General features: G+C 30.0%; 1 protein-coding gene across 1 annotated transcript; it reads left to right on the forward strand.

Moving 5' to 3' along the window:
• Nucleotides 1-18,557: 18,557 nt before the first annotated feature.
• On the forward strand, nucleotides 18,558-20,543 carry LOC135949169 (organic cation transporter-like protein). Its single transcript, XM_065498640.1, has 5 exons — nucleotides 18,558-18,955; nucleotides 19,032-19,290; nucleotides 19,346-19,760; nucleotides 19,822-20,328; nucleotides 20,390-20,543. The coding sequence occupies exons 1-5, from the start codon at nucleotides 18,629-18,631 to the stop codon at nucleotides 20,541-20,543; spliced, it is 1,662 nt and encodes a 553-aa protein (XP_065354712.1). The 5' UTR covers nucleotides 18,558-18,628.
• Nucleotides 20,544-22,481: the final 1,938 nt, after the last annotated feature.

Genomic DNA, 22,481 nt, shown 5'->3' on the forward strand with positions numbered 1-22,481 from the left:
TTGATAATTTCTATAAAAGTAAAATTATCTAACCTAAATTCTTCAGAAATTTGTGGTTTTATCAAGGAGCGAAGATTTGTTCATATTTTTCACGAAAATAAGGTAAATTACTTTTGAATAAAATTAAAATTGAAATAATATAGGAATTTCATTTTCTAACTATTCTATGAAACTAGAAATTGAACGAGGCCTAGAGGACAAAGAGATTTATTGCCCATTCTATACATCCAATTCCTTTTCCTGTCAGGAGCTAATAATTCAAGGTTCTAACATCATTTTTATTTTATTAGATACCTATATTAAAGGTAAATAACGAGAAACATGCGAGATGTTGTGCAACATAACCCTAAATAGTTGTTAATTTTTTTTTACCACTGCTTTAGATACAATATCAAATTTGGTTTCGTTATGGATAAACCTCTCTTGTAGGGAAAATACGTTGTTCCAATTTCAATATTGGAGATTTGAGGGCAGCGGGGAACCCTCGGTCAAAACCCGTCTCCCAACTAAGTTTTTCTCTGCCAGAAATAACCAGCAAACTATCCATTTTCATCATCATTAACAGCCACCAAAATTTCTCAGCATCAACATCAAAATCTAACTAAAACTACCAACAAAATTATATGTGAAGTGTTAGTGCGCTAGAAAATTTATAAAAAAAAAAAATAAAAAGCATAAGAATTGATGGCCAAAAAAGCAAATTATTTGAAATGAAAATTAAAAATTAAAAGATCAAAATTAAATGGCCCAAAATATGGTGAAAATTTAAAAGTAAATTTATATGAAATAAAGTTTTTTATTAGGAAAGTGAAAACCAAATTCTTGTTTATCACAATATAAAAAAAAAGAAAAGAATTTAAGCACTTTACATTCAATATTTGTGTTTGTTTAGTAATTAAAGAAAAGAAATTGGCACTAAAAGAAAAAAACCAAATGATCAATTTTGTATATAAATAATTAATTCAAGACTTACCAAGTGTTTCAAGTTACCCCAAATTCATTAATTTTTGTTGAATATGTCACACTTTTGTTCAAATTTTAGTTAATTTTATTATAAATTTTAGTATTTTTTTTATTTCTATTATTAATGTTAAAATGGGCAATTGTTAAACTAATATGAAAATGTGCAATTAAAAACAAGAGTTAAAGATTAATAATAAATGTCAAAAGATAAAAAGTGCAAAAATGATCTATATGCGACCAAAACAAACAATACAAAAATCTATAAATAAATTGGTGAAAAAAAAAAAAGAAATGTTAAATAATTATTAAAAGATAATGTTAACTATTTCCAAAATGTTATTCCGTAACATTATAAAAAAAAACAACAACAATAAGTAACAACAATAAGTAACTTTTTACATTTTCAACCCAAGCAGGAGCCTGAGAAAGATCTTTCAACGGAATCCAGCCAAAAGTGAGTAAAAAACTATTTTTTTGTATTTACATGTCCTGAATAAATTAAGAAAATATACAATTTTCAAGATTAATTAAATAACTAAATTCAATGTAAATGTTATTAACATTTTGAGCAACAGTTAAAGTAACAGCACTGTTAATGAAAGTCACTCAATGCATTATTAACAGATTTGCTTTTAAATGATCTTGAAGATTGAATATATTTTCTGAATTTATTAATATAATAAAAAGTTTACTTAAATAGTTGAATCGTGTAGTAAAAATAATGCAATTTGATACTAAATAATATATTAAAGTATTAAATGAGCGCGCAAATTACTTTAATATAATATTTATTTATTTATTTCAATATTGTGAAAAAAAAATATAACTAACGGTATCGATAAAAACAGTGTAAATGATAAAATTATAATTTACCATGTTGTGTTAAATGTTTAAAACATATTTATAATTACACTTCTGTTAATAACAGAGTTACGTGGCATGAACGGTAGCGCGGATGTTCCATGATCGTAACGTTCTTAGTTCGAGTCCCAACGTCGGCAATTTTTTTTGTGTTTTTTTTTTATTAAATAACATAAAATCAATCTTTTTCTAATTAAATCAAATATTTTATAATTTTATTATTATTTTATCAATATTTTTTCATTTTATTTCTAATTAAATCAAAATTTTATATATTTTAATTATTTTATGATTTCATAGAATAATAATTTCGAAAAAGAAAAATCATTTTTGCATACCCCAAATATATATACATATATGACATTTTAAAAGTAAGTCCCGGGTTCGAATCCTAGTGATGATGGCATTTATTTGTATTTTTTTTTAACTTTTTTTTTTATTTTAATGAAACATTTTCATTCGTTAATTTGATAAACGTAAACAGTTTTTAATTGCACAAAGATTATTTGTCCTTAATTTTTTTTTGGTTTCGATGAATTTTTGTTTTTTTTATGATTAATTTATATATATATTTTTTCCTATTCATAATAATGATGTATTTAACAGTAAGTTGAACTAAAATAATTAAAAATCTGTATAATATGGTTATTTTTCTTATTCAATAAATTGTTGAAGTTAAAATGAATTACTAAACAAAATTGATTTCTGATTTTTGAACACACTGTAGTATAGGGTGAGTTATATTAGGGATTATGTTTGAAAATTTCTTTTATCTGCGCAAAATACATACTTATCACATGATCACGGTTGGGAGGGGTAAATGCGTATTAAGATCTACACGCAAATCAAGAATTTTTGCTTAGTGTTTCTATTAAAAATCCATTCTTTTTCTATTTGTCTGTCCTTTCACTATTTCACTCTATAATAAAAAGCATGCAAATTTTAAAATATGATTATCTGTAGTTTGTTGAAAGATGAGTTTAGCGTAACAAAAGAACCTACACCGTTTGCCGACGAGATAGGAGCCGGATGTTTATTGCATGCTAGCTAAACTATGAAACTTGCCCAAATAGCAAATAAAATTTTTAGTTAATCGCTACAGATATAATTATTTTTGGCGCCCAACGTGGGGCCCACACATTATAATTTCATTTTAACAGCTTTTGATTTTTTTCAATTTACGTGTGGCTCTCAATATCAACAATATTTCTTTTTCATTTATACAACTTTTTCTCCATTTTTCAAAATTTTCATCTCCTATTACTTTCTTATGTTCTGATTGAGTGATTTTAATGTTGGGAAATCTAACATAAATACATATGTGATGAATTATGTTAACCAGCATTAACATTCATGTATGTTCTGTTTCCTGTATGTTCCAATGCTTTATCGTATGTATGTTAAATTCTTTTCGGAAATGCTGAGCTTGGTTGTATTAGTGCTAAACTCAAACCATTAGAAGTTGAACAACATTGATAAAACATTTATTTGTTTATTAGTTAGGAAATTGCTAATTGGGATTCATTCTAAATGGGTACCTACTAATATTTCTTCTAATCTACCTTTCATTCTTTCTTTCTATTATTCACTTTCATGGATTTTAATAGATAAAGACATGTTTTCTGTTCAAATCTTACTTAAGAAAATAGTTTCAAAAATGATGAAAAGATTTTATGAGGAAAATAGGAATTTTTTATTCGAAGTTTGCGCTTCATTATTGAGAAAATTTTCTACCAACATAATATCTGAATTACAAAATTCAATTTGCGAAAATCTTTTAAAATAATTTCGAAATCATTTACGAGATAAGAATTTATTTTCTAATTTTCATATGGTTTTGTTTATAATGTATTTTTTCCACATATTGTTTATTTTAACTGTTTGAACAGATTACATAGTTAATGAGTAAGAATATTATTGGAATATAACTTAACAAGATCCTTATCGACAGTATAGTTCAGAAATCAGAAAATTATAAGATTTATTTTTGTTTTTCGAATATCTTTTTTTTACGTCAATTTAAATAATTGATTTTTTTTGCTTTTCAAATATTCCTTTTTTATATTTTTTTAAATATTCTTAATTTAAAATTTTGCTAAATATTTTATTTCAGAAGTCAGAAAATTTTAAGTTTTTTTTTATTTTTTTCTTCATCTTTTAATTTTTAAAATATTCTTATACATTTATTAAACTTATTGTTGAATATTTATTTTGTTTTGTTTTAGAAAATTAATCATTTATTTTTGTTCATTTACCTTAGGCTAAAAATATAATTTTGAATTTTTTTTTCGTGTAAAATCTAAAGGATTTTTCTTGAACATTTTTATTATAGTATATTCAATCTGAGAATATAATTTAAACTAAAATTTTGCGTATAAAATCTCAAGGATTTTAGAGCTCAATTACTAGATTTTTCTAAAATAATTCTAATTATTTTGTTGGAATTTGACTTTTATTGCTATATTTTGATCTTCATTGAATTTATTATCATTTCCATAAAATTTTAACTGATTTTTCAAAATGGCATTGCAAAGAAGCACTGAAGATTTAGTTGCTTTAGGCAACACTTTGCCAAACTGTGGTATTTGTGCAAACGCTATCAGTTGTTCATCATATCTTTGCAAATCCACTTGTGGTCATAGTTTCCATAAATCATGTTTTCAAAAACAAATTAAACAAAGGCAAGTTTGTCCCACATGTAATGCGAAATTAAATCCAATTGGAACTCCATCTGCTCCACCACCTCCTATTGTTACTAGATCACAGGCACAACGCATTCAGCAGTTGGATTTTAATCTCCCTTCAACTCCAAAATCAGGTCAAAACCAAGTTTTAGAATCTAATACTTCAGTCATGTCATCTAGTTCTCCACAAGAACAAAGAGAGCATGTTCGAAACTTGGTAACTGCTGCTGTAGGTGCTCAACAAGCTGAAATGTTGACAAGCCTTAGCCAGCAACTTACAAGATTAATTGAGGAAAACATAGAAGCAGGTTTTAGACGCATGAGTTTAAATAACTCATCCAATAGCAATCCGGATAATAGAGATGCTAATCGTGAAGTACACAACCGTAATTCTGATCCTCAAGCCCCTATTTTGCCTTCAGTAGAACGTCAAACACTGGAACAATTGTTAGGTCTGCCTTCCAATGCAGCTGGTAATCAACATTCAACAAACCGTTCAGGAAATTTGAATGTTAGTGGATCTTTAGATTCATCTTTAAGGTCAGATAAAGTTGGACACATAATTCATAACTGGAAAATTAGATTTTCGGGTGATGCAAAGGGAATGTCAATAGATAATTTCATTTATAGGGTAGAAGCCTTAACGCAACAGACATTAAATGGCAATTTTGATCTCTTATGCAGACACATGTCCACTTTATTTGATGCTAAAGCATCCGATTGGTTCTGGAGATACCATCGTTCTGTCCCAGAAATTCAATGGGGTGATCTCTGCACCGCCCTTAGACATCAGTACAAAGATTCTAGGACTGATGTAGATTTTAGAGAGATGATTAGGGATAGAAAACAGAAACAAAATGAAAATTTCGATACCTTTTACGAGTCTGTAGTGGATATTGCAGATCGTTTATCTACACCATTGCCAGAAAACGTATTGGTAGAAATATTAAGAAGAAATTTGTTGCCAGAAATCCAACACGAAATTCTTAACATACCAATATATTCTGTGTCCCATTTGCGTGATATTTGCCGCAGGCGAGAATTCTTTTTAGTGGACATTAGTCGAAAACAATCTTTAAATAAACCTATGATTCAGCGTAGACCGATACACGAGATAGTAAAAGATGATGTGGAATTGATCGACGACAGCGAAGTTTCAGCAATTGCATTAATTTGCTGGAATTGTCAAAAGGTTGGTCATAGATACCAGGACTGTCTAGATGATCGTAGGGTTTTTTGTTACGGATGTGGAACACCGGATGTGTATAAACCAAACTGTGCTAGTTGTAATAATTCAAAAAACTCCAAATCCGGTGTACTGAAAAGTACACACAAACGGATGAAGACAACCAGTACAAGCACGGATTAATTTCCAAAAATAGCTCTAGTGACAAAACTACAAATTGTTATATTATTGAAGATAAAAGTAAATTACAAGATTTTTCAACCCAAACCGATTTAGACCAAAAACCAGCTCTTCTATTGAGAACAATTTATGAAAATGAAAATTTAGAATTAAATACTCTACAACCTCTATCAAATTTACCTAATATTTCTAACTCCGATAAAACTACAAGTTCTTGTACTCAAATTCCAACATATTTAAAACCTTTTCATGTACGTTTAGCAGAATACAAGGCAAAAAGGGCTGAAATTTTTAACGAAACTATTCCTAGTGCTAAGAGAAAACGCTCTTCTGATCGCATTAAGAATTTTTGGGAAAATGTCAAACAAACTAGGCACAAGTTATTAAGTTCAATTTTTGATAATCCTAATGATATTCGTCCTTACGCTACAGTTAAGATTTTTAACAAGGATTGGGTAGGTTTGTTGGATACTGGTGCCTCAGTTAGCTGCCTTGGTTCGAAAGCTGCTTTAGATTTTTTAGACTCTGACCATGATTTCAAAAAAATTCGATCTTTTGTTAAAACTGCTGACGGAAACACACAAACAGTATGTGGTTACGTTCTAACAAATGTTATTTTCCGTGGAATTACGAAACAAATTAAATTATATATAGTACCGGATTTGTCGCAAAATTTATATTTGGGTATAGATTTTTGGCGCGTATTTGATCTTTTGCCAACAGGATTGATTTCTTCTGTTAGTTGTGAGTTAAACACAAATAATAACGAGAATAATGTAGACCAAAGACCACTCTCTGAATCTCAGAAATTACAATTACAACATGTAATTAACACCTTTCCCTCGTTTTCTAAGGAAGGCTTAGGTCGAACAACAATATTGTCTCACGTTATTGATGTTGGTAACACATCTCCAATAAAACAAAGACATTTCCCTGTTTCTCCAGCTATAGAAAAATTGATCTACATGGAACTTGACCGTATGTTGGAGAATGACGTTATCGAGGAGTCAGACAGCGCTTGGTCTTCACCAATCGTTCTCGTTAGAAAACCCGGTAAAGTCAGATTGTGCTTAGATAGTCGAAAGGTAAATTCAGTAACTGTTAAAGATGCTTATCCTCTGCCAAATATTGATGGCATACTTAGCAGATTGCCCACTGCGGAATTTATAACTAGTTTGGACTTGAAGGACGCATTTTGGCAAATCCCGCTTGATAAAAAGTCGAAAGATAAGACGGCATTTTCTGTCCCAGGCCGCCCCTTGTACCATTACAAGGTTATGCCTTTTGGCCTCTGCAATGCGCCTCAAACTATGTCGAGGCTAATGGATAAGGTGGTTCCGGCGAACTTGAGGACAGAGGTGTTCGTTTATCTAGACGATTTATTGATTGTTTCGGATACGTTTAGTCGACACTTAGAAGTTTTAAGGGAAATATCAAAGCAAATTCGTTACGCAGGACTTACAATTAATGTACAAAAATCTAAGTTTTGCGTCCAAGAAGTTCACTATCTTGGCCATATTATTGGAAACGGGGTAATTCAAACAGACCCAGACAAAATTTCGGCCATTACAGAATTCCCGACGCCTAGATCTGTACGTCAAATCAGACGATTCTTGGGTATGTCCGGTTGGTACCGGAAGTTCATTAGAAACTATGCATCGGTAACTGCCCCTTTGACAGACCTATTAAAAACTAAAAGGAAGTTTGTTTGGAGCGATGAAGCACAAAAAGCTTTTGAAGAATTAAAGTCAATCTTGACCACAGCCCCAGTGTTACATAGCCCTGATTTTTCACAGCCGTTTTATATACACTGTGATGCTAGTAGCACTGGTATAGGAAGCGTATTGGTTCAGAAGACTGCGGAAGGTGAAGAGTTTCCGATAGCATTTATGTCTAAGAAACTCAACCAAGCCCAACGCAATTATTCGGTTACCGAACAAGAATGTTTGGCAGCAATGCTAAGCATTAAGAAATTTCGAGCTTATGTGGAAGGCCATGAGTTCACTGTGATCACAGACCACGCATCACTTAAGTGGCTCATGTCCCAAACTGACTTGAATTCGCGCTTGGCAAGATGGGCATTAAAACTTCAGGGCTTCAATTTTAAAATCGAACACAGAAAAGGTAGTAAAAACATAGTTCCTGATGCACTTTCGCGTACCAACACCGATGATTTGTCCGAAGTATTGGGATTTAATTTGTCCGAAGTAGATGACACAGGCGTTTTTCTGGATCTTGAATCCGAAGGTTTCCAAAGTACAGAATACAAGCAACTGTTGGACAAAGTTAGGGCAAATTTAGTCAAAACACCAGACCTTAAAATCATCGATAACTTTTTGTACAGACGGACAGAACACTGTTCAGGAGAACACCTGCAGGATGACCTAGCTTGGAAGCTCTGGATTCCAAGGACTATGATTCCAGAAATTTTGAGGAAAGCACATGATAGTCCTTTATCGGCTCACGGGGGAATAACCAAAACATTAGCAAGAATACGTAGATTTTATTACTGGCCTAATTTAGTGACTGACGTGAGAGAATATGTGAATGCTTGTGACGTATGCAAAGGTACAAAACATCCGAATTTTGTTATGAGACCACCCATGGGTAAAACTTCTAATACTGTGCGATTCTTTCAAAAACTTTACGTTGATTTTTTAGGACCATATCCTCGTTCAAAATCTGGCAATATTGGAATTTTTATCGTCCTTGATCACTTTTCAAAATTTAATTTTTTGAAACCTGTGAAAAAGTTTACTTCTGACGTGATTGTGAAATATTTAGAAGACCTGTTTCATACATTTGGTACACCTGAAACTTTAGTCTCAGATAACGGATCACAATTCAAATCCATTAAATTTAACAAACTCCTGCAGGATTATAGTATTGGTCATGTTTATACAGCGGTATACTCGCCCCAAGCCAATGCATCTGAACGTGTCAATCGCTCAGTTCTTTCAGCAATAAGGGCGTACATTAAAATCGATCAGAGTACATGGGATGAGTATCTGAGCAGCATCAGTTGTGCTTTACGTTCTGCTGTGCACGCTGCAATAGGTACTTCTCCTTACTACATGGCTTTCGGACAGCACATGGTTACCAACGGTAAATCATATGCACTCCTACGCAAATTAGAAATGCTGGAAGATAGATCTATAAACTTTGACCGTGAAGATTCGCTTGCAATAATCAGGAACAGGGCTGTAAAGAATATTGAGAGACAACAGGCAAGAAACGAAAATGTATATAACCTTCGATCACGAGAATCTAGCTATGAGGTAGGCCAGGAAGTATTCAGACGAAATTTTCGACAGAGTGATTTAGGAAAAGGCTATAATGCAAAATTGGCACCACTGTTTGTTAAGGCAAGGATACGCAAGAAAACAGGTTATTGTTATTACCAATTAGAGGACCTAAATGGAAAGCTGATTGGAGTTTACCACGCCAAGGATATTCGACTTTAGAAACTACTTAGCTACAAGCGGTATCAGTTTTGACGCTTTTTTCAAACCCCCAAATCTGATTTTGGCGGGGGGAAAATGTAGGGCGCTTGTAGCAAGATTTTTTTTCATAAATAACAAACTTCAATATTCAATACAACATATTTTTTTTTTTGATTTACTATTTTGTACTAATTTCTATTTAAGAAATGAAATTTTTTTTTTCAATTAGAAACGTTTTATTTTTCCATAATATAATTATTTTTATTATTCAAGCAAATTTAAATTCAAATTAGCTTGTATATGTATATGTATATGTATTACTATAATATAATATTACAAATTCATCACCAACATATTTTTACCTAAGAGAAAAGTAATAGATTTAGATTGTAAATTATAAAATTTAAAATATAATAATAATACATAAAATTACCTTTAACAAAGTGCAGAAAATGTTCTTCTGTTTAAACACAGCAAAGCCAAATGATAACGCAGTATCTTAACAGTTGTAAATTTATGGTAACAACTATGTTGTTATGTTTTTATGATGAATGCATTAGTATGTATCAGTGTGTAAATTTTGTGATTGTATTTACTAGTAAAATTGCTGAATTAGCGTATTCATTCCAATGTATGAGGGTATAAAAACCAAAAACTGTATTATAACCTTCTTGCATTTTTTTAAAACAACTCCTGACACATAAAAGTTTTATTTGAATCGCCGAATATTGATAATTTCTATAAAAGTAAAATTATCTAACCTAAATTCTTCAGAAATTTGTGGTTTTATCAAGGAGCGAAGATTTGTTCATATTTTTCACGAAAATAAGGTAAATTACTTTTGAATAAAATTAAAATTGAAATAATATAGGAATTTCATTTTCTAACTATTCTATGAAACTAGAAATTGAACGAGGCCTAGAGGACAAAGAGATTTATTGCCCATTCTATACATCCAATTCCTTTTCCTGTCAGGAGCTAATAATTCAAGGTTCTAACATCATTTTTATTTTATTAGATACCTATATTAAAGGTAAATAACGAGAAACATGCGAGATGTTGTGCAACATAACCCTAAATAGTTGTTAATTTTTTTTTACCACTGCTTTAGATACAATATCAAATTTGGTTTCGTTATGGATAAACCTCTCTTGTAGGGAAAATACGTTGTTCCAATTTCAATATTGGAGATTTGAGGGCAGCGGGGAACCCTCGGTCAAAACCCGTCTCCCAACTAAGTTTTTCTCTGCCAGAAATAACCAGCAAACTATCCATTTTCATCATCATTAACAGCCACCAAAATTTCTCAGCATCAACATCAAAATCTAACTAAAACTACCAACAAAATTATATGTGAAGTGTTAGTGCGCTAGAAAATTTATAAAAAAAAAAAATAAAAAGCATAAGAATTGATGGCCAAAAAAGCAAATTATTTGAAATGAAAATTAAAAATTAAAAGATCAAAATTAAATGGCCCAAAATATGGTGAAAATTTAAAAGTAAATTTATATGAAATAAAGTTTTTTATTAGGAAAGTGAAAACCAAATTCTTGTTTATCACAATATAAAAAAAAAGAAAAGAATTTAAGCACTTTACATTCAATATTTGTGTTTGTTTAGTAATTAAAGAAAAGAAATTGGCACTAAAAGAAAAAAACCAAATGATCAATTTTGTATATAAATAATTAATTCAAGACTTACCAAGTGTTTCAAGTTACCCCAAATTCATTAATTTTTGTTGAATATGTCACACTTTTGTTCAAATTTTAGTTAATTTTATTATAAATTTTAGTATTTTTTTTATTTCTATTATTAATGTTAAAATGGGCAATTGTTAAACTAATATGAAAATGTGCAATTAAAAACAAGAGTTAAAGATTAATAATAAATGTCAAAAGATAAAAAGTGCAAAAATGATCTATATGCGACCAAAACAAACAATACAAAAATCTATAAATAAATTGGTGAAAAAAAAAAAAGAAATGTTAAATAATTATTAAAAGATAATGTTAACTATTTCCAAAATGTTATTCCGTAACATTATAAAAAAAAACAACAACAATAAGTAACAACAATAAGTAACTTTTTACATTTTCAACCCAAGCAGGAGCCTGAGAAAGATCTTTCAACGGAATCCAGCCAAAAGTGAGTAAAAAACTATTTTTTTGTATTTACATGTCCTGAATAAATTAAGAAAATATACAATTTTCAAGATTAATTAAATAACTAAATTCAATGTAAATGTTATTAACATTTTGAGCAACAGTTAAAGTAACAGCACTGTTAATGAAAGTCACTCAATGCATTATTAACAGATTTGCTTTTAAATGATCTTGAAGATTGAATATATTTTCTGAATTTATTAATATAATAAAAAGTTTACTTAAATAGTTGAATCGTGTAGTAAAAATAATGCAATTTGATACTAAATAATATATTAAAGTATTAAATGAGCGCGCAAATTACTTTAATATAATATTTATTTATTTATTTCAATATTGTGAAAAAAAAATATAACTAACGGTATCGATAAAAACAGTGTAAATGATAAAATTATAATTTACCATGTTGTGTTAAATGTTTAAAACATATTTATAATTACACTTCTGTTAATAACAGAGTTACGTGGCATGAACGGTAGCGCGGATGTTCCATGATCGTAACGTTCTTAGTTCGAGTCCCAACGTCGGCAATTTTTTTTGTGTTTTTTTTTTATTAAATAACATAAAATCAATCTTTTTCTAATTAAATCAAATATTTTATAATTTTATTATTATTTTATCAATATTTTTTCATTTTATTTCTAATTAAATCAAAATTTTATATATTTTAATTATTTTATGATTTCATAGAATAATAATTTCGAAAAAGAAAAATCATTTTTGCATACCCCAAATATATATACATATATGACATTTTAAAAGTAAGTCCCGGGTTCGAATCCTAGTGATGATGGCATTTATTTGTATTTTTTTTTAACTTTTTTTTTTATTTTAATGAAACATTTTCATTCGTTAATTTGATAAACGTAAACAGTTTTTAATTGCACAAAGATTATTTGTCCTTAATTTTTTTTTGGTTTCGATGAATTTTTGTTTTTTTTATGATTAATTTATATATATATTTTTTCCTATTCATAATAATGATGTATTTAACAGTAAGTTGAACTAAAATAATTAAAAATCTGTATAATATGGTTATTTTTCTTATTCAATAAATTGTTGAAGTTAAAATGAATTACTAAACAAAATTGATTTCTGATTTTTGAACACACTGTAGTATAGGGTGAGTTATATTAGGGATTATGTTTGAAAATTTCTTTTATCTGCGCAAAATACATACTTATCACATGATCACGGTTGGGAGGGGTAAATGCGTATTAAGATCTACACGCAAATCAAGAATTTTTGCTTAGTGTTTCTATTAAAAATCCATTCTTTTTCTATTTGTCTGTCCTTTCACTATTTCACTCTATAATAAAAAGCATGCAAATTTTAAAATATGATTATCTGTAGTTTGTTGAAAGATGAGTTTAGCGTAACAAAAGAACCTACACCGTTTGCCGACGAGATAGGAGCCGGATGTTTATTGCATGCTAGCTAAACTATGAAACTTGCCCAAATAGCAAATAAAATTTTTAGTTAATCGCTACAACTATTGTATAGAATATATATTTTTAGTATAAACTTTATATTTTAAGACTTAATTAAGATTTCTTTAATTTCGGAAATATTTTTTAATTGTTGACATTATGTAAACAATGTAGTTTTGAGTGTAAATTATATGACATCTTCGTACAATTAAAGATTTTCAGCACTTTTTTAAATTTTACTAGAAATTTTTTATTCTTGACACTATGTAAACAATGTATTTTTAGTGTAAACAATATAAAATCTTCACAAAAAATCAGATTTTAATAAGTTTTTCCAAAAAAATTAATTGTTGACATTATGTAAACATTATATTTTTAGTGTAAATAATGTAAAAGCTGAATGAAATTAAAGATTTTATTTTATTCGGAAATATTTTTTAATTGTTGACATTATGTAAACAATGTAGTTTTGAGTGTAAATTATATGACATCATCTTACAATTAAAGATTTTCAGCACTTTTTCAATTTTACTAGAAATTTTTTAATTCTTGACATTATGTAAATAATATATTTTTAGTGTAAACAATATAAAATCTTTACAAAACTTAAGATTTTAATAAGTTTTTCCAAAAAAATTAATTGTTGACATTATGTAAACATTATATTTTTAGTGTAAATAATGTAAAAGCTGAATAAAATTAAAGATTTTAAGATTTCTTTAATTTCGGAAATATTTTTTAATTGTTGACATTATGTAAATAATGTAATTTTTTTGGAAAAACTTATTAAAATCTTCGACATCTTCGTACAATTAAAGATTTTTAGCACTTTACATAGTTTTTAGTGTAAACAATCTTCACAAAAATTAAGATTTTAATGAGTTTCCTTTTGGTTTTATTTAAATACTAGTTGATCGCCCCGACTTCGCCCGGTAGCCCACTCACACCAGCCTGTTCTTATTTATTTGCAAATAAAATATCTAAATTTGTACTGCATACTTTAGGGAGCTTTTTATTACAGTTGACCGACTCACAAAAAAAGAATTTCCGAGTTTTACCCGGAATTTTTGATTTTTTTTCTTTACAAACCATCTCCTGAAAATTACGAATCGAATAAAAAAAAATCAGCCAAATCGCTCCAGTCGTTCTCACGTGATGACATTACATACATGGACCATTTCATTTATATATATAGATTAATTGTTTACATTTGTAAACAATTAATATTTTATTTTGTTTAGGTAAATTCGGTAACCTTATATCTTCAAAACTAATAAAGATACAAAAAAACTTAAAATTGCATGTTGCTCAATTTAAAAAATAAGCTGACAGGTGTTTCGTACTTTTTCAAAATTCGAATCTTTTGGGGGAGAAAACGGGTAAAAACTGTATTTTGGTACTTTTTTGGCACCCTATGAATCTTTTAAACCAATAAACATAGAAACAAATTTTAAATCGTATTCTTTACTTATCAAAAAATAAAAAATATAAGTTTGGTACTTTTTGGAAATTCGAACCTTTAAGGGATAAAAATTGTGTTTATTTTTGGTACTTTTTCATAAAATATGTTTTTCTATAATTTGACATAGACATACGAATATTTTATTATGAGCTCACACCACGATACAGAATCTTATTTGAATAAAATTTTACCACCGCAATGGGCATAAAAAAAGTAAGGGATAAAATCGGGAAAATACATTTTATTTGAAATTATTAAGCCAAATTTGATTGGTTCCTGGATTCATACAAAAATTAACTAACAGGGTTTTATTTGGAACTCGAGTGCCAAGGAGTATATTGGGCCAAAACAGTTTGGTACTCTTTTTAAAACATACTTTTTTCTTAGGCACATTAACACAGGTTTTAATCTTTTGAGACATGTCTATAGCATAAACAATTTTGGCAAAATGGAATATTTTTAAATTTCAAACTTGAGGGGTGTTCAAGAAGAAAAGGGAAATTGGTACTTTTCTCCTAATGGTACCTTTTTAATATTTTAAATTATTTCACTTATCGACATTTAAGTTAGCTGATATGTATCTGAGTGAAGTTAGTGTTGGGAATAGGGGATAATATTTAGGTACCAAAATGTGAGAACTGAACTATAGGTACTTTTTTATTCTTCTAGTGGTACTTTTTGAATTTTCTATAATAATGGACCTAGAAATATGAAATTAAGCATTTGTGGTCCTAAGTGAGAAAGAATTCTAGGGGTAGACTTTTTGGTACTTTTTCTTTATTCGAATGGTACTTTTTGTAATTTCTTCACTAATGAACCTAGAAACATGAAATAAAGCTTACATGGGCCCGAGTGGGGAATCCCCATGTGGCTGCTTTTTGGTACTTTTTCTATATTCTAATGGTACTTTTTGAATTTTCTGTAATAATGCACCTAGAAATATGAAATTAAGCATTTGTGGTCCTAAGTGAGTGAAAATTCAAGGGGATACTTCATGGTACTTTTTATTTATTCCAATTGTACTTTTTTGAATTTTCTTTATTCTAATGATAAAACATGAAATTAAGCTTTATGGTCATGAGTGAGAATTCAAGGGGGAGACTTTTGCTGCATTTTCTTTATTCGAATGGTACTTTTTTTTTCTGTTTGAATGAACATGAAATATATCTTATATGGACTTAAGCGAAAGGAAATCTACAAGTGGGGAATTTATTGTAATTATATCCTGCACCACCATAGTGGGGAGAGTATTATGCGTTTGTGCAGATGTTTGTGACGCCCAAAAATATTAGTCTAACACCCACCTTAAAGTATACCGATCGACTTAGAATCACTTTCTGAATCGACTAAACGATGTCCGTCCGTCCGTCTGGCCGCCTAGCTGGCTGTCCATGTAAACCTTGTGCGAGTACAGGTCGAAATTTTGAAGATATTTCGATCAAATTTGGTACATATTATTTTCGGCCCAAGGACTAAGCCTATTGAAAATGGCTGAAATCGGTCCATTATTTCACATAGCCCCCATATAAATGTCCTTCCGAAATTGGACTTTATCGGTCATAAATGTTTAATTTATAAATGTATCTCCACAAATTGCGCTCCAAATAAGTTTTATATATGCAAAATTCATGTCACCAAATTTTGTTACGATCGGTCCATAATTAGTCATAGCTCCCATATAGACCCGCTTCCGAAAATCACTTTAACGTGCATAAATCGCTTTAAAATTTTGGTATACACACAAAATTCAACATAGCTAGCTTTGATATAGACATAAATCACACGACCTAATTTCATGGTGATCGGTCCATAATTGGTCATAGCCCCCATATAAGGCCCACTTCCGAAAATCACTCAAAAATATAAATTAATGAAATTTTAAAAGAAAAATGTTTTTGCTCTTTTACTTAGTGTAGGGTATTATATGGTCGGGCTTGATCGACCATACTTTCTTACTTGTTTTTCATTATTCTAATGAAAAATTAAAATAAATAGGAATCAGATGGAATAGGACGATTAAATATTTTGAAAATTATGTACAAACGTTATTTGCTAATTAAATAATTTGACAATTTAAGATGTTTCATGCTACATACGTAACACATTTTTGAATTGTACATTGATATACTTTTATTTTAATATCAAAATATATGCTAACGAAGTAGCGGGTAATATGCTAGTTATACATAAATTACCAGTTAAGAAAATTGAAAACAATTATTTGACCATCTATAAACTAGTTTACTTTTATTTTACGATCCAAATAACATTATACAACCTATAAATATATAATTTTTGTTTTTAGCTTTAGGGTAATCGTTGTTTATATTAAATAGATTTTGTATCCAATATTCATGTCACATCAAATTTTGTTAATTTAATAATTTTGTATACAATATGTATGTATATTCTTTGTTGCAAACTACCGGTTTTTAAATATTTATAATGCTTTTTAAAATTATGAAAATAAAAGCAATTTCTTTTTATTATTTTAATTTTGGATTTTTTAATGATTTGAGTGTATTCAAGAGCTTAAATCTATTGCAGTTCTCGCAGACCAGTTATGAATATTGTTTTTAAAAAAAGCATGTCAAATTAATCTTGTGACCATTCCACTAATTTTATTATATGGTTTTAACCCATTAATGAACAAATAGCATTTAATTTGGGCCATAACATATTTAGCAGATGGTCCTTCGAACCTCAAAATAGTCATTCATACTTAGGTTTAAATGATTTATTCCCCTCTGTTGGCTATAGTATTCTGTATTAAAATGAAAAGGTCAAAATTTGATTCATAAACCTTTGATAAAATGAAAATTTGGTTACACAGAGAAAACGGATTCGAGTTAGCAACCAAATGATTCTACCTTAGTGACCGAAGTTTACAATTGTAGCTACCAAATTTTAGAAGAGTTTGGTTGCTTCAAGCGAAATTCTTCTTTATCAACTAACTTTCTGTTAACAGATCCAACAAATTCTATGTGTGCAACCGAATCATTCGATTGGCTACAAAATCGGTTGCTAATGCGAATATGTTTTCTCTGTGTACGAATGAAGGGGGATAGTGCTTATTTAACCATTATAAAAGAAATTTAACTACACAATGGGTTAATCCCAATTAATGCATCACAAATTTGCCTTAGAATTTAAGTAAAATAATTTTGTTGTTGTGCCAGAATACACTTAAATATTTTGTATTGAATCAAACCACAATTCGCGGAACAAACACGTGTTTCAAGGAATTCCTCAGCCTGCAAACCTCTCTCCCAACACTCCATGTAATACCACGACAAATTAAAAAAAACAAGTAAGAGATCTATATTCGGCTGTGCCGAATCTTATATACCCTTCACCCAATTATACTTTAAAATAAATATTTTTAGTTAAAAAAAATTAATTTTTTTTTTAATTGTTTTTCAATTTTTTTTTTTTTTTTTTTTTAAATTGTTTTTTAAATTTTTTTAAAAAAATTTTTTTTACAAATTTTTTTTTGGAAAAAAAATGTATTGACAAAAAAAAATTTGTCGATGAAAAAAAAATTCGGGTTAAAAAGTATTTTTCCCGATTTTGACCCATTGTAGGTCCAACTTACTATAGTCTTATCTACATCGTTGCAATGGACTTTGAAATATCTATCATTAGATATCCATATTGTCTATATTAATGACTTAGTAATCCAGATTAGATCAAAAATCGAGGTTGTCCCGATTTTTTGCTCATATCTACGTTATTTATGGACCGATTTTGCTGATTTTAAATAGCAAACTTCTCGAAAGCATGTCTGACAGAATTATTGAAGATTTGGATCCCGAAGATATCTGGGGTCTTCAGAAAATTGATTTCAACAGACAGACGGACATGGCTCAATCGACTCCGCTATCTATAAGGATCCAGAATATATATACTTTATAGGGTCGGACATGAAAAATGTAGAAATTACAAACGGAATGACAAACTTATATATACCCTTCTCACGAAGGTGAAGGGTATAAAAAAACAAAATTTGATTTTAAAAAAATCAAATTATTTAGCTAAAATAAACTTCAGACATTAATTGTGAAATTAGTAGAGTATGGGAGCAGCTCGTAGAAGCACCCGCAATAATCACAATAAATAAACTTTCGCACTACAATTGGATTTAGGCTTCTGAACTCAAAGACAACTGTAACAACCGATCATTTTTTCCCAGGAAAGAACTCTCAATAACATTAGAACAAATCAACATCTAAAAACCTCAGTTTAAAAAGGATCCTCATGGATTTCGATCGAGCTTTAGAAAAGTGCGGTAACTATGGCCGCTATCAACTGGTGGTGCTGCTGTTGTATGGCTACACCAATTTTATGGCCTCCATGCACTATTACTCTCAGACACTTATTACATTTACACCCGATCACTGGTGCTATCACCAGCAGTTGGAAAATAAAACTTTTACCGAAATCAATGACATTTACAAGAACTATTCAAATCCTCATTGCTCATTGTTGGAATTGAAGGGCAGTGTGTTGGAGAGAGCCGAAGTGGGAGAGTGCCACAAGTGGTTTTATAAAAAAGAAAATGGCTACGAAAGTGTAACTACCGAGGTGAGGATCTTTTTTTTAATTCAAGACAAGTTTGGACATGTTTATAGTATGTAGTTTTCGCTTTATTTCTTTTTAGTTAAACTTGGTTTGCGATTCAGCTTATAAATCGGCTGTGGGTCAATCATTTTACTTTCTGGGAGCTGTGGTGGGCACTATTTCATTTGGTATTTTAGCCGATCGCATTGGCCGTTTGCCTGCCATTATTTTGAGTACTTTGTCGGGTGGTTTGGGAGACTTTTTATCCTCCTTTGTCAACAGTGTGGAAATGTTTGCTGTTACCCGTTTTATTTGCGGCTTGGCTACGGACACATTTTTTGTGCTCATGTATATATTGAGTGAGTAAAACAAGATTTGATTTCGTTGATCTTTATAATTACTGTTGTCTTTTAGCCTTTGAATACCTTAATCCCAAGAAACGCACCTTTGGCCTGAATATTATAACGGCTACATTTTATTGTGCCGGTTTAATGCTGTCACCCTGGTTTGCTTTGTGGGTTAAAACATGGCGTTACTATTTATTAATTGCCTCTGTTCCAGTACTTTTATTCCTGCTGTATCCCTTACTAATCTGTGAATCGGCTAGTTGGCTGTTGACTAGAGAAAAATATGATCGAGCCGTTCAATGTTTGAAACGTGTGGCCAAATGCAATGGCCGCCAGGTGGAGGAGAAAGTTTTTCAGGAGTTCATTGAATATTACAAACAAAAGGCTGTAGAGGAGCAAAAGCTTAAAAATGATGATACATTTTGGGGCATGTTTAGAACTCCACGTCTAAGGAAATTTACCATTATATTGCTGATCAAAAGGTAAGCCCTAAAATTGGCTTTAAAACATTTAATGACAATATTATCATTGTTTTCTTTCAAGTGTTATAGTTACCATGTCCTTTGATATTATATCACGTAATGTGGAGGGTTTGGGTTCTTCACCCTTTAAACTGTTCTCCTTTTCTTCGATAGTTTATGTGCCCGCTGGTCTTACTCTTATAGCCTTTCAAAATGTAATAGGACGCAAAGGTATGGCCACAGCCTCTTTACTAGGAGGCAGCCTAATAACAGCTGTTACTGGTTTCCTAATAGCCTTCTTAGATCCCTCAACAAATTCTATTCTACTGGCCATAATGGTGGGTTTGAGTCGTTATGGAGCTGTGGTGGCCTACGATGCTGAGGTTCAGTATTGCACCGAAATTGTGCCCACCAGTGTTAGAGGTCGTGCTGTGGCCAATATACATGTGTTGGGCTATGCCTGCAGTTTCTTCAATTCTTATGTCATTTATTTGGGTCATTATTACAAGCCTTTACCCTCGATTTTCATCAGTATTATTATGTTAATGGGAGCTGGTTTATGCCTGTGTTTGCCCGAAACTTTGAACCAGTAAGTATTCTGAAATTTAAAAGAAATTGAATTGAATTTATTAATACTTTTTTAATTCTAGAAAACTTCCTGAAACTTTAAGTGATGGTGAGGTCTTTGGTCTTGATGAGAAGTGGTATTTCTTTCCTTGTTTTAATAGGAAATCGAAACCTAAGGAAAAACCAATTGATGAAAAGTTTTGTTATACAAATAACATAGATTTAACACATTTTTAAATTAGTTTATAAGTTACTAATAAGTTTGTGATAATTATAATTACTTAAGCTAAAATTAACATTTTAAAGAATAATTTTACACTCCAGTTTGCTGCCCTCTGTATGTAAGACTTTCTTAATATCTATAGTAATCTTAAGGATTAAGAAGGTCTCTCTCTCTCTCTATGGGAGATCATTATAGGCCTCTATATCTGAGAGGCTTAACTAATCTCTGTTAGTTTTTTAATAAAAAATCTCCAGTTTTTTCATAAATTTATTATAAACAAATAAATATTTATTTAGTCTACTTTTATTTAACATATTAGCTAGCTGTCCTAAAAATTATTCAGTTTCTTTCCGCATTTCTCAATAACGTTATCCAATAAATTTATTTATTTGTTTATCGGTTGTCTAGGGGCGCTTTCTGTTTGTATCAATTATTCATGTCACATCAAATTTTGTTAATTTAACAACCACTAAACTTTTATTTAATAAACAAATTGAAAACAAATTTTGTTTTTTTTTTCTAAAAACAACCGGTTTTTTGCATATGAATACTTTTAAATCTCAAATTTTGTTTAAATATTTCGTGAGAAATTTTGAAAATTATAACAATTTCATGTCATTTTTTTTTGTTGTTGTTTATTCCTGGAAGGGTATTGACATACTCGAAAATAAAACTGTCTGGATATTACAAAACATTTGCAAAAGCATGTCAAAAAAAATTAATCGTGAGATTATTTCAATCAAAATGATAATAAATGATCGATCACTTAAGTTATTTGAACTGAAATGTACTGTGTGTTTGAATTTAACCCTTTAAGAGAGGTATATTAAATGTTTAAGTTGCAAATTGAATGTAAAATGGGATTTCATGTCAAGTGAATCAACTTTTGAAATCGATGTCTTTCGATCGGGATAGAATTTACACCAAGTTTAGTCTTAAACAAGCTCGGTCAAGAACTCTCTGGGTTAGAGGGGTCAAAATTTTACATATCGGCCAAACAGGTGATTTTTTTTCATCCGTGTAAATTATTACCTATTGTTCTTAGCAAAATGTTTACATTTAGACCTTAATTTGAAAGGCGAATTACACTAGAAAAAAATGCAATGCTTATACCTATTTTTCTGCCCACATGTGTACATGTCTAAATCACGTTAACAATTCGTTAATGAGACTTGAGTTTTTGATCACAAAACATATTATTACGTTTCTACCTTTTAAAAACGGTGGTTTATTTCCTTTTAATGCAAATAAAAGCGATCAATAGTTTACAAAATGTAACAACTCTTTATTTATTTAAATTTACACAACAATTTAAATACACACACTTTATAATTTATAAGAATACACTGGTAATGCAGTTGATGTTAAGTCTAATAGCTCCTACGATACACTAACTCCTCAGCAATTATATACGCGGTACCATGTTCTAGTAGTTTCATGAATTATCTAACGGACTTTCCACAATGATCACCTAAAGCTTTTGGCAGCATTAATGTTAGCAGTTTTAACAGTTAATGTTATCATACCTATAAACAATGTAAGTAACAGGATGTTATCAACATTGTTGATAAGTAGAGGTATCTACTGGTGAAAATCAATGTTGCAAGCAATCGTTACAGACCGTTTAATTCAAATTAATAATGCAATTTCGTAACAATATGAATTACTTAACAAAGTTACCAGACAATGACTACCATCTTCCTTCTGAGAGAGAGGGTAACTAACTCGCTTTTTTTATTCTAACAACACTTGATTAGGCAAGACCTTTTCAAATAAAATCGATAACAAATATATATGTCATACAATTGATATATCTACTGAATGTTTTTGACTGTATTTGCCAGTTTCTTCTCCTGACATTTGTAGGTTAAAGACAATTTTTTTTATTCACTTGCAGCACTAACTGAAAGAACAGTTAGCTCATCTCCCTCGAAAGAAAAATGAAAAGTAGA

The sequence above is a fragment of the Calliphora vicina genome, chromosome 1, assembly GCF_958450345.1.
Source record: "Calliphora vicina chromosome 1, idCalVici1.1, whole genome shotgun sequence".
NCBI lineage: Eukaryota > Metazoa > Arthropoda > Insecta > Diptera > Calliphoridae > Calliphora > Calliphora vicina.